Source organism: Erpetoichthys calabaricus, chromosome 14 (genome assembly GCF_900747795.2).
Source record: "Erpetoichthys calabaricus chromosome 14, fErpCal1.3, whole genome shotgun sequence".
NCBI classification, from domain to species: Eukaryota; Metazoa; Chordata; class Cladistia; order Polypteriformes; family Polypteridae; genus Erpetoichthys; species Erpetoichthys calabaricus.
The window spans coordinates 55,467,014-55,480,624 of NC_041407.2; the positions used below are offsets into that span (position 1 = coordinate 55,467,014).

Consider the following 13,611-nt stretch of genomic DNA (forward strand, 5'->3'; position numbering starts at 1 on the left):
CCAGCTAAATGACAAGCAAGAAAAACCCTGCTTTATAATGAACTAGAACTGATGCACTGTGGGGAAACTGATTTGGTGGCAAGAAAGATGAAGAAGAGACATTAAGTAAGAGATGTGAAGGAGAGCGTATAAGGATTAAGAGGAGTATGATGGGACGTTAAGATTAAGTGGTTGAACTCCTGGAAAGAATGGGAGTAGAGTGTCCTGAGTACAGTAAACGTGTAAGAATGCTTAGTGGGAATAGTAGAAGGTATGAATTTTCTTGTAGGGGAGCATTACTGGCAGTGCTTGTGTTGGTGTTCTCTCATCTGAAAAATGAGCAGTTGAAGTTGTAGAGCTGAAGCGGGATTGTGTTGTAAAGGTTAAGCTAATTGCTTGGTAAAAATGAATACATTCTCAGCATGTCTCAGCAGGTTGGCAAAAGCCATGAAGAGAAAGATGAGTTTTAGGGTATGCTGATTTAGGTCCAACTTCAATGGAGCCAGTGCTGATGGCTGTTAGCAAGTTAATGGAGGACATGGTGAGAAGTAAATTTGCTAAAACATTGGTATTAAAAGCAAATAAGGTTTCAGAAGCGTTAGGTTTGAATTACAAGTACTTGAATTTACAAGAATTTGCAAGAATTTAAATTCAGGAAGTGGTCCCCTGAGGCAGAGCAGGCTTTGAGAGACTGCTTTGGAACTACGGACTGGGATATCCTGCAGGGATCACATAGTGAGAACATTGAGGAGGTTGTTGACTGCACTACTGTCTACATCAACTTCGGTATGGACATTGTAGTTCCAGTAAGAACAGTACGCTGCTATGCTAACAACAAGCCATGGATTACAAGTGACATCAAGGGCATTTTGAACCAGAAGAAAAGGGCTTTTAAAGGCGGTGATCAGCATGAGCTCAAGCGCGTGCAGAAGGAACTCAGAGTCCAGCTCAGGGCAGTGAAGGAGCAGTACAGGAGAAAGCTGGAGCAGAAGTTGCAGAATAACAGCATGAAGGAAGTGTGGGATGGGATGAAGATCATCACTGGCTGCAGCTCGAAGCGGGGTGCCACCATCGAGAGAGACGTGAATTGAGCAAACCAAATGAACAACTTCTTTAATAGGTTTGACCACCCTGACCCACTCTCACCTCGGAGTACTACACCCTCCACGCATCCTTCTGCTGATACCAGCATAGGAGAGACATCCCCACCCACAATTACAGCAGCGCAGGTGAGCAGAGAGCTGAGGAGACTTCGTGCCAGCAAAGCAGCAGGTCCAGATGGAGTATTGCCACGACTGCTGAAGGTTTGTGTGCTGGAGCTGGGGAGTCTTCTACAGCGTATCTTCAACCTGAGCTTGGAACAGGGGAGAGTCCCGAGGCTTTGGAAAACATCTTGTATCACCCCAATCCCAAAGGTATCACGTCCTAGTAAGCTGAACGACTTCCGGCCTGTCGCTCTGACGTCACATGTGATGAAGACCATGGAGCGGCTGCTGCTTCACCACCTGAGGCCACAGGTATGCCACGCCCTCAACCCTCTGCAGTTCGCATACCAGGAGAACGTGGAAGCGGAGGATGCCATCATCTATATGCTACACCAATCCATCTTCCACTTGGACAGAGGCAGTGGTGCTGTAAGAATTATGTTTCTAGACTTCTCTAGTGCCTTCAACACCATCCAACCTCTGCTCCTTAGGGACAAACTGAGAGATGGGAGTAGATTCATACCTAGTGGCAAGGATCATGGACTATCTTACAAACAGACCTCGGCATGTGCGACTCGGGAACTGCAGGTCTGACATTGTGGTAAGCAACACAGGAGCGCCGCAGGGGACTGCACTTTCTCCAGTCCTGTTCAGCCTATATACATTGGACTTCCAATATAACTCTGAGTCCTGCCACATGCAAAAGTTTGCTGACGACACTGCTATCGTGGGCTGCATCAGGAGTGGGCAGGAGGAGGAGTATAGGAATCTCATCAAGGAATGGCGTCCTTCAACATCTGCAATAAGATGCAGCAGATGTTCTATCCGACGGTTGTGGCGAGCGCCTTCTTCTACACGGTGGTGTGCTGGGGAGGCAGCAATAAGAAGAAGGACGCCTCACGCCTGGACAAACTGGTGAGGAAAGCAGGCTCTATTGTAGGCATGGAGCTGGACAGTTCGACATCCGTGGCAGAGTGACGGGTGCTCAGCAGGCACCTATCAATTATAGAGAATCCACTGCATCCACTAAACAGTGTCACCTCCAGACAGAGGAGCAGCTTCAGTGACAGAGATCATTCCTCCCCCAAACTATGTGACTCTTCAGTTCCACCCGGGGGGGGGGTAAACGTTAACATTATTCAAAGTTATTGTCTGTTTTTACCTGCATTTTTATTACTCTTTAATTTAATATTGTTTTTTGTATCAGTATGCTGCTGCTGGAGTATATGAATTTCCCCTTGGGATTAATAAAGTATCTATCTATCTATTAAGAGGGGAGCAAAAGAGGTCTGGCCAAGAACAGGATCAGACACGGAAACACCAAGGTAGCACTGGCAATTGTGGATAAAAAGGCAGGGGGTTTTCAAGTGACCTGCAGAATGAGTAAGAAATGAGAAATGTGTTTAGGATGAATGTGCAAAATGTATAGGAAAAGAAAAACAGGAAGTAGCATAGTAGGTGTGAATTGCTTGAAAATACTGAAGTGTACGTTGTAACTGTTTGTAATGGGATTAAGGACACCTGGTAGAAGTCCATGGTACATTTTCTGAATATTGAGAATGAATGGGATAATGATATTCATTGTGAGAAAATCGAAGGAACAAGCTGGTAGTTTTTAAAAAAGGTGTGCAAGCACTGAAAAAGGTAAACATTGGTTAAATAGAGGGCCCAGCTGGAGTGGCATCAGAAATCCTGAAGGCAGTGGAAGGTCCTAGAGCTGTATGGGTGACAGACCATTGCAAGATGATTTGAATGTGAAGGAAGAATTCCAGAAGATTTGAAAAAAGTGTGTGAATGTTCCAGATCTCTGTTGTCAGGCAAATGCAATAAAAGCATCAAGCAAAGTAAAAGAAGCTGTGTTATGCATTTCTAGTTGTGTAGGTGTGGTGAGAGGTGGTGAAATGGGCATTGAGAAAAGTGGATGGGTAGGAATAGTGAGAGTCTGCTGTAATGTCTGTGGTGATGTCGATGTATAAGGCAGCATGAGTAGTGGGCAGAACAGCAGAAGGATATAGTGAGAGTCTTGAGGTGAAGGTGGGATGTGCACCACTGATACAGTATATTCTGAGTCCATTGCTTTTCATGGTAACCAGGGAAGTGCATAAAGGATTGCCATTTGAGTTTTTGTACACCAGGGATTTCATACTGATTACAAAAAGTGTAGCGAAATGAAATGAGAAGATATTGAAGTATATAGCCAGTTTGGAAGTGAAGAGCTTCAAGATAAATATAGTAAAGACCAAGGTGATGGCTTGAGGTGCAAGGGCAGGAGACATGGAAGACATAGGTGCATGGCTGTGCGGTATGTGTTGTAAAGGCATTAGGAGGTGGGAGTATAAGAGATGGTAGTGGTGTATGTAGATAAAAAGTGCAGGCTTTGTTTGTAGAAAGTGTGTGAGGGGGTAAAGAATGCTAATAAAGTAAGTGTGACTTCAGATGTCAGCAATGGAGTTGTTCAGGAGAATGTTGGACAGCTCTACGGCTTAGGTGAGATGCCAAGTGCTGGCAGAACTGTGGGTGGTGCATTGATAGTGAATTAGAAGAGGTGCATGGAAGAAATTCCAGGAATAGTCCCTCATTCTGTCTTCTAAAGGAACCTTTAGGACACTGAAGAAAAACATTTATTAAAGTGGTTTAAGAAGTAGTGTGCTCTGTGGGAATGAGATGTTGTTGATAAAGGTGGAACATAAAGCAAATCTGCAAGGAACACAGATGAGAATGATTCACGTGGATAAGTGAGAGGAAGACAAATGCTGAGTTAAAAGAAAGACTTGGCATGGAGGCAATAAGTGTTGTGACCAGGAGAAACATAGTAAGGAGGATTGGGAAATTTGGAGGATGATTAGACGAAGATAGAGGTGGAGGAGGTGAGACTTAGAGGAAGACTGAAGGGGATGTTATTGCAGGTGGTGTCAAAACCACTAAGAGCTGGAAAAAGTTTTGGGGTCAACTGGTGAACGAAGTTATACCTGTAATGACCATTAAACCACTGGATATTAATCACAGCAAGTGCATACTAGGTAATATTTTTAGAGAGTGATCGGCATAAATTCAAGGGCGCCTAGCTGCAGTGTATGTAATCTTGTTTTGTTTCCTTATAAGAAAGTGTAAATTATATCCCCTAAAGCAGACTAATGCCAAACTATACAGTTAGGTCCATAAATATTTGGACAGAGACAACTTTTTTCTAATTTTGGTTCTGTACATTACCACAATGAATTTTAAATGAAACAACTCAGATGCAGTTGAAGTGCAGACTTTCAGCTTTAATTCAGTGGGGTGAACAAAACAATTGCATAAAAATGTGAGGCAACTAAAGCATTTTTTTAACACAATCCCTTCATTTCAGGGGCTCAAAAGTAACTGGACAATTGACTCAAAGGCTATTTCATGGGCAGGTGTGGGCAAGCCCGTCATTATGTCATTATCAATTAAGCAGATAAAAGTTGATTTGAGGTGTGGTGCTTGCATGTGGAAGATTTTGTTGTGAATAGGCAACATGCAGTCAAAGGAGCTCTCCATGCAGGTGAAAGAAGCCATCCTTAAGCTGTGAAAACAGAAAAAACCCATCCGAGAAATTGCTACAATATTACGAGTGGCAAAATCTCCAGTTTGGTACATCCTGAGAAAGAAAGCAAGCACTGGTGAACTCAGCAACGCAAAAAGACCTGGACCTTCACGGAAGACAACAGTGGTGGATGATCGCAGAGTCATTTCCATGGTGAAGAGAAAACCCTTCACAACAGCCAACCAAGTGAACAACACTCTCCAGGGGGTAGGCGTATCAATATCCAAGTCTACCATAAAGAGAAGCCTGCATGAAAGTAAATACAGAGGGTGCACTGCAAGGTGCAAGCCACTCATAAGCCTCAAGAATAGAAAGGCTAGATTGGACATTGCTAAAGAACATCTAAAAAAGCCAGCACAGTTCTGGAAAAACATTCTTTGGACAGATGAAACCAAGATCAACCTCTACCAGAATGATGGCAAGAAAAAAGTATGGAGAAGGCGTGGAACAGCTCATTATCCAAAGCATACCACATCATCTGTAAAACACGGTGGAGGCAGTGTGATGGCTTGGGCGTGCATGGCTGCCAGTGGCATCTGGTGATGTCCATTAGTTCAAGACTTCAGGCTGTCATTGCCAGCAAAGGGTTTTCAACCAAGTATTAGAAATGAACATTTTATTTCCAGTTATTTAATTTGTCCAATTACTTTTGAGCCCCTGAAATGAAGGGATTGTGTTAAAAAATGCCTTAGTTGCCTCACATTTTTATGCAATCGTTTTGTTCACCCCACTGAATTAAAGCTAAAAGTCTGAACTTCAACTGCATCTGAGTTGTTTCATTTAAAATTCACTGTGGTAATGTACAGAACCAAAATTAGAAAAAAGTTGTCTCTGTCCAAATATTTATGGACCTAACTGTATATTAATAATGTGGAATGTTTTGTGATAATGCCACTGCTCTTAATAAATTAATGTATTTTCCTTTCATTGTTAAACCTTCTAAAGCACTTCAAGCTTGCAAGCCTAGAAATATGGGTTGAATTCTGGTTTTGATTTTTCAAAGTAAAATCATAACAAACTTTAAAAGTCATTTCAAATGCACACAAATGCCTGATTAGTTTATTAATGCCATGTGAACAGGTGTCCTTGCTGATGAGGCTGAAATAATCGATAAAATTTACATTTTATAAAATAATCCAAAATTCTGGCCATGCATATACTGTTTAATGGAAGTGGCAAGGCATATTTGAAATGCTGCAAAGAACAAAGTTTTTTGAATAGTCAGGCTCATGAGGGACCATCAATGTTAAATAATTATGAGTTTTGGATAGTTATGTCTATTTTGTTTGACGGCAGGCTTGTTACCCATCACACTAATGCTGCTATCTCAGCACATGACTAAATTAAAAGAATGCTCTGTTAAGCTTAGCTTGCTAGAAAACTACTTACCAAAAATTATACTATGCATACAATATGTGGTTAGTTCAAAATGTGATTTTTGGCAATGGAGGCCAACAAACCACAGCATCAGCACTGCCACTGATCACCTGCCCCTGTCAGTTGTAGCCCTGATAAGCTATTGTGCTGACTCAGCCCAAATCAACATGGCCACATCTGATGATCACAGTGATGAAAAACCAGTTCTGAGTTCACTTTAGTAATTGTCTAAGGATCAAATTAAGGAATATTGTATTACAATAAGTTGTTTTAATCTTAGCAACTCATACAAAACCAATTTGGAATTTTACTTTTTGTTTAGGAATGTGGAGGGAAACAATTTAATCTTCAGAATTCACTCTCTGTATTGAAGAACGTATTTGCTGAATAGTGACACAACATGATGCATGAAATAAGGCAGCACTCCTTCAGCTGGCATAAGAAAGATTTATTCATTAAATTTCTTGGCTTGTGAGTATTAAAAATGATGAGCAGGTTTACTTCCACAAATAAAGAAACTGGCTTTTTTTGACTAGTTAATCACCTAGCTACAGTAATTGTGCCATTTTTATACTGTGGTTGAGTATAACCAACTAACTTAATCTTATTTTGGTGCTTAAGTTAGGTGCTTTTCACAGAAGTGGCATTTTAATACAAAAATTCTTTTTATTTATATTAGACATAGGGTTTAGAAGTAAGTACTGGACAAGAAAACATTATATATCACTAACGGAATATTGGAATATATTGACTGTTGTGAAGTGTAGACCACTTATTAGTTTGCTATTCTTTATGTCTTATGTTTGACTTCCACTTGTCAGTGGCATAGTGCCATTTCATTCCAAAAGGCCACATTTTACTATAAGTACTTTTAGAATTTGAGATTACCACTATGGATTCTTTTTGACTACTGGGTCAACAAATGCAAGTTCTTTGGTCTTGTTACTTTGTCACCTTTGGACTACCCACACATGTATTTCTGACTGTGCCTGTGATCGACTTAATTGTAAGTTTTGTCTTCCTATTGATCTTTTGTAATCTTATATTCTTCAATTATTATTAATTTATACTTGTGTTAATGTAACATGCACATATAGTATTTATTTGCATATTGTAAATACTTTTCTTCATAATGGTTTAGGGTTATTCTTCTTCTTTTATAGGTTTCTGTACCAATGCATTAAATCCTTCTATTTTCATAAATGCCAGTTATCAGAAATTTTCATTAAAGTCTCTTTTTCACTGCAGATTTTTTTTTGTAATTTCTGTGAAAAATACAAGTTGCAAATCTACATTTATAAATGAAAAAGCATTTGAATGTCTTATAAAACCTAATGTATTTTATCATTGTACTGTATAAAACACACAATAACATATTTTAATGGTCTGAAATAGATCAAATAAAAAAGAAGAATGAAAGTAAAGAAAATGGAATTAAACGCTTATGTGCAATCTTCATAAAGAAACCAAATAAGATACATACAATATGTCTAAGAAAACAGACACAGCAGAATAAAGAAAATTAGTACTGATAGAAATATTACAGTTAAAACTATGCAAACACTCTAAGACGATAAAGAATGACACAAACAAATGCTGTTAATACAAATAAAAAACTAAAATGTTGTGTGTGAGTGTGAAAGGGCAACAAGAAACAATTTTTTTATGCTATTATTCAATAACAAATTAACATTGGTATAGTTGCTAATACCAATATTTGCTATTAAGAAACAAAATGAAGAAGAAAACCTGTACAATAACACGACATGTCCGCATTCCCATAGGATGATTGCTTAGGACAGACACAACTTTGAACATAACCACTTAAAAATAAGTGAATGCCTAAAAAGACAACTAAGAGCTAACATCTGAATTCTTACTACGATTGTTTGACAGAGTTGAAGAATAAACGATACAAAAATTTAATTCGGGGATGGGTTTCCCAAGAATAAAGCATGTTAGTGAGTAATGAACAAACTAACGAAGGACACGAGTAAAGAACTTCCACTTTTGTAACCATTTCCTGAAGGGTTTCATTAGCTGATAACGTAAATAGCAATGCACTTTAAAGTTCTTCTTTGTTCACTCCTCCCCTTCATTGGCATGGAAAATTGAATGATCGATACACTAAATGTCAAATATATTCTTCACTATTACACCTAGAAAGTATGTATAAATGTTTAAAACGAGTATTACAAAACAATCAATTGCGCAATTATAGCAAAAGACAATAGCGTTTGAACTGAATGGAAACCCATGGCTTAAAAGAGTGTGCAATATATTTAATGATGTGACAATTACAACTAACACTTCAAGTTACAAAAAAGATGCAGGTGTTATGAGCATGATGTGTACACAGGTTAAGTGAAAACAATTTGTGATAATGTCCATCTGTGCATTCTAATCCATCTTATCAACTCCCTGTCTTCTTCCCTGTGGCCTCAATAGTATGGTATTCTTCCTCTGTTACCTTGTCATCATAAACTTCCATTTCATCATGGAGAAGATGTATGCCAGCTTAAACTGCAATGTTCTATAGCATAGCAGCGTTTAGGTGAAAGTCCCCTCAAAGATTTATGCAATGTCCAAATTTTTAGAGTGCACTCCACAACACTGTGTGTTCTGCAGTGTACATCGTTCTACCTTCCTTCAACCACAGTTTGAGGATTCAGCACTGGAGTTAGCATGTATGCACAAAGTAGATAGCAGCTGTCATCGAAATGAAGACTAAAGTAAGGGATTATTTGGTGCAGTGGAAATTAAATAAATACAGCTTAGTAGTAGCAGGTGCTTTAATTGTCAGCCTTATGTAAGTCATTTCACCCGCCCTAAATTGGACTCAAACCTCTGATGCTGGAAATGTGCTCTAACCAACAGAACAAAATGGACGTACCACAAGCATTCCAGCAAGTGCACCTTTCAAAGGTTTGAGAGTGAGCCACACTTACTGGACATCAGTGAATTTTTTTGTACTGTGATGAAAGTCCTCTAGCTATTGTGGGCATACGTGCAGCCAACATCCAAACAAAGATGCTCTTTGTGAATAAAAGGTTGGATTAGTTGTTAATTTATGAACATGTTTAAATGCCATATTAGTTAAAAAGGGTGTTTGGGAAACAGTTCTTAATTAACAAACAATCCAAATACAAAGTTAATGAAATACAACACTTTTGTTAAACTTACCCCTGTAATATACAAAACTATTTTGAAGGTTACAGGCTTCTGAACATTATTAAATAATTAACTGTTACTATTAAGACATGATGTAAATAAAATGTATACTGAATAAGAAGAGAAAACTATATCTGTTATTATATTATTTGCAACCTGCTTGTGAAGTTTTCCCATTAATTAATTTGGTTAATAAAAAGTAAATAATAAACAGAAAAACTTGATGTTATACAAAATCCATCCATCCATCCATTTTCCAACCCGCTGAATCCGAACACAGGGTCACAGGGGTCTGCTGGAGCCAATCCCAGCCAACACAGGGCACAAGGCAGGAACCAATCCTGGGAAGGGTGCCAACCCACCGCAGGACACACACACTAGGGCCAATTTAGAATCGCCAGTCCACCTAACCTGCATGTCTTTGGACTGTGGGAGGAAACCGGAGCAAACCCACACAGACACGGGGAGAACATGAAACTCCACGCAGGGAGGACCCGGGAAGCGAACCCGGGTCTTCTAACTGCGAGGCAGAAGCGCTACCACTGCACCACTGTGCCGCCCATTATACAAAATGATCTAATAATGTTTAAGACAGAATGCAAAATTTCTACTATTTTCAAACACCAAAAGAAACAGATTTAATTTCCTTTTTTTATCTTTAACTTCAGAAATTCCAATTTTTTCTTCAACTTTTTACTGGCATCATCAAATTAAAAAAAAACAAAAAAACAGAAAATCGACACTTCATATTACAAATTAAAACTTACTCTCATAACGAATCTGGAAACCAACATCTGAATGACTTTTATCCGTAGTGAAGAGAAGATACAGGAAGTTAGAGGTACTGATCAGAAACTGGGGAACTTGTGTGCCTTGATAGCTCCCAATTAGGGGAGACGAGTAAGATCTTCCATCTCTGACTTCCAACACATCATAATTCACTTCTGTCTTAAACCTGCCACAGAAAAGACACAATATATTGTTAAAGGCAATTTGAAAAAGACTGCTTTATTTTTACCATGGATTGCAGATTAAAGTTCCTAAAGGTAATATGTTGCTGAATATTAATCATTTATTATGTACAAACAGTAGCACATGCCATATGTTAATTTTTAGGAATAAAAGTCATTGGCCCTTTTGCATTTTATTGTCATGATGTCCTTTTGCTATTAATCTGTAATTAAAAAAATAAAAAGTTTTCATTTCATTTATCCATTTTATGTTACTCCTAAATAAATATATTGCTATATCTTCTGTTAACTATGGTTTTGTTGATTGAATAATTAACATTCTCCTGTGTTCAATGAGTAGTGAATGCTTATAAAAACAGTTAAGAACAAGGGCATATGATTTTTTTAACCTACAGAGCAAACAATTATGTATAATCTTTTAACCCAATTATTATTTCATAATGAACTCTTAGAGTATCTATACTAGAGAAGAGGAGCCACAAACTGTAGGGTGTTTTTTTTTCCTGCTGGCTCACCATGTTACAACTCCTTTTTCCTTGTAAATGTACCATAAACGTTTCTTTGAAAAAACATGAAGCTGACACAATGGCACAAAAACAACTTAATATGTTGCCTGTGTTTCATCAGTTTGATTTGATTTAAAAAAATAGGTTAGATTACTTTCTCTCAAAAGAAAACTAAAACTATGGCATTGAATAATATCTCCCAAGCTGAATTTTTTGTACCTATACCAGATTATTCAGGCAAGTAAAATATCAACACACCATGGGAGCTGACAGGATTCAGAGCACGGACAATTTAAAGGATTGCTTTTCTTGTATTCTGATGAGAATAAGCCATTGATTTGAGAATAATGTGTTTGTGAAACTATATTATCTACAAAAGAACATCCCCATATTTTTGTATTGCTGGAACCTAATTTTGTTGTGCTTATTTTGACCGACAGTGCACTAAAGTGCCATCATTCAATCAGCTCAGCTCAACAGCAACGATGCAAATAGAAAGTGGCCATGACCAGATATGGTAATATTTTTATTGAAATTTTCTGGGTAAAAGATGATTCAAAACCGGTCAAAGCATACTAACAATAGCAGACTGCAAAGATATCTAAATTACTTAACAAAACCTACAAGTTCAAGAGACAATAGGCATAGTCAAAAAGCATTGATTACTTAACTCAAGTTTACATCCACCATGGTCAATAACAATAACAATAACAATGGGTATTGGGCATTATGGTGGAGCACTTATGAAAGCCAATGGAACCCCTTCTGGTTCTCTTTAGTGTTCTTATAATATGCCATCTTGGTGGATGAGGTAAACAGCATATGAAAGTTGGACCCAGAAGCAGCACTACAAGTTAGTCAGACACACAATGGCATAACTTACTTAAATGAAATGAAGACATTACGGTCTTATAAGTTCAAACATACAATTATACCATACAAATATATATTACAGTACTGTACTGTACGGTATATAAGATTCCATTACAATATAAAAAATGTCTATATAAAACAATTAATCGTTAACATTTTTTTCCTAAAAGGTACTTGAGGGAAGAGTCTAATTGGACTTTAAGTGCAATAAGTCACAACACAAGCCAGGACAGGTGCCAGTCCATCTACAGCTGTGGTTCTCAAGTTCAGTCCTGGTGTCCACTATGATTGCAGGTTTGGTCCCTGATAATTTTAGGTCTAATTGGCTCCAGCTTTAATAATCAAGCAGTTAAACTGCAGTTCTTATTTTTTGGTGTCAATTTGTAACGGCCGACCCCTTTTACCCAGCCGGCAGCTACACCTCCAAGACCAGTGGCCTGGATAATTAACTGAGAAATAATCTAACTATCAAGCCGTACTTCTTACCAATTAAACTTTTCCCCCCACAATCGACGGTGAAAAATATAAGCACACAAACAGGATGTAAAATTAAACAGATTATATATGTATTAAATGAAATGAAATATAAAAATAGAAACATATAAATACTACAAATATCCCTCCACCCCAGTAATAACAAAACACCACCAAACATATATAAATATATACAACAAAAACCCTCCCTTGTCCCTGTAACAAATAAACACACAACACGAAAACAACAATGACTGATAAACTGAAAATGAATGAGTACGTGAGTCCGGTAATAAAGAAAATGTCCTGAAAGCGGATGACTGAATTAGTGATAGAGTTGTTTGATTCTCCCCGGAAAAAATATAGGAACAGCCTCACCGTGAATCCTCGTGTATGTGGTGGATGATTAAATCCTACCCCGGGGTATCTCGTGGTGAGGTCCTTGAAATAAATCCGGCAGATGGAAAACAAACTGGATGGATAAGCGCAATATGGAAAACAGGTACAGGTTGCTCGTGGTCGTAATGTTGAAACAAAATCTCCTTCTCTCCTCCCCCTCTTTTTCCTTCTCCTCCTGATGGCTTATATAGTCCTGTGACGGCTGGGATTGAATGATTGTAAACAGGTGTTTTCCAGGTTGGCGGCTGTGGTCTCCTTCCATCATCCGTCCCCCTTTTTACGGGGACGGCATAAACTGATGCACAAACAGTAAACGGGACAATGAAACGAGACGCACTCAGTACTGACATTTAAACACTATGTGGCCCTGCTACAAATTTAGAAATGGCCACGTTCAGGTTACAATGTTTTTATTGCAATGCAGTAAGCATTTATGCATCTTACAGGCGGTCAGTTTAGTCTTGGTTTATTCAGATTTTAGATTTTCATTAGAATCGTCATCACTTTGATTCTGCTTTTCCTGTTCTGGTTAGCTAAGCCAGTGTTCCTCCATTGTCCACCAGTCTACCATGAGAATACGTGAGGGCCCATCTACACAGGCCATGATAATTACCCTGTTGCACTTTTGCTGCAGCCTTGACAAAGTGTTTCTTTTTGACTTACACTGTATATTTATTAAAAAAGGCATATTTAATGTTAGTTCTATTATACTGCCTGTGTTTTTAAGCATAATATGAAATTAATCAGCCATTTCATAAGCAACCTGTATGTTTTGTAATAAATAACAATTATTTTTTTTAATATAGCCTGAATTTCTTAAGCATAATATGAAATAAGCAGCCATTTTTAGAGATAAATAATAACCAGTAATTACTAAAATACACAATTTGTCACTACAGATATTTTTAATAATAACAAAAGCCGCTCGCTGCTCACTTGGTTTAAGTATTAAACTAATTAATTTTTTTTTAAATTAAGCATCAAATGATTAAGTATTTCTGACAAAAAACATCAAAAGTAATTTTTAAAATGCAAATACAGTATAGTCACTGCAGTATTTTTTTTTTTATAACATATTGTCATAGACG

At 38.0% G+C, this 13,611-nt stretch overlaps 1 protein-coding gene across 1 annotated transcript in view; it reads right to left on the minus strand.

The window, feature by feature from the left end:
• csmd2 (CUB and Sushi multiple domains 2) overlaps window positions 1–13,611 on the minus strand; it is a 991,046-nt gene that overhangs the window by 288,065 nt on the left and 689,370 nt on the right. The window contains exon 17 of the mRNA XM_051919055.1: window positions 10,068–10,255. Within this exon, the coding sequence (XP_051775015.1) occupies window positions 10,068–10,255 (188 nt within the window). The remainder of the gene's footprint in view (window positions 1–10,067; window positions 10,256–13,611) is intronic.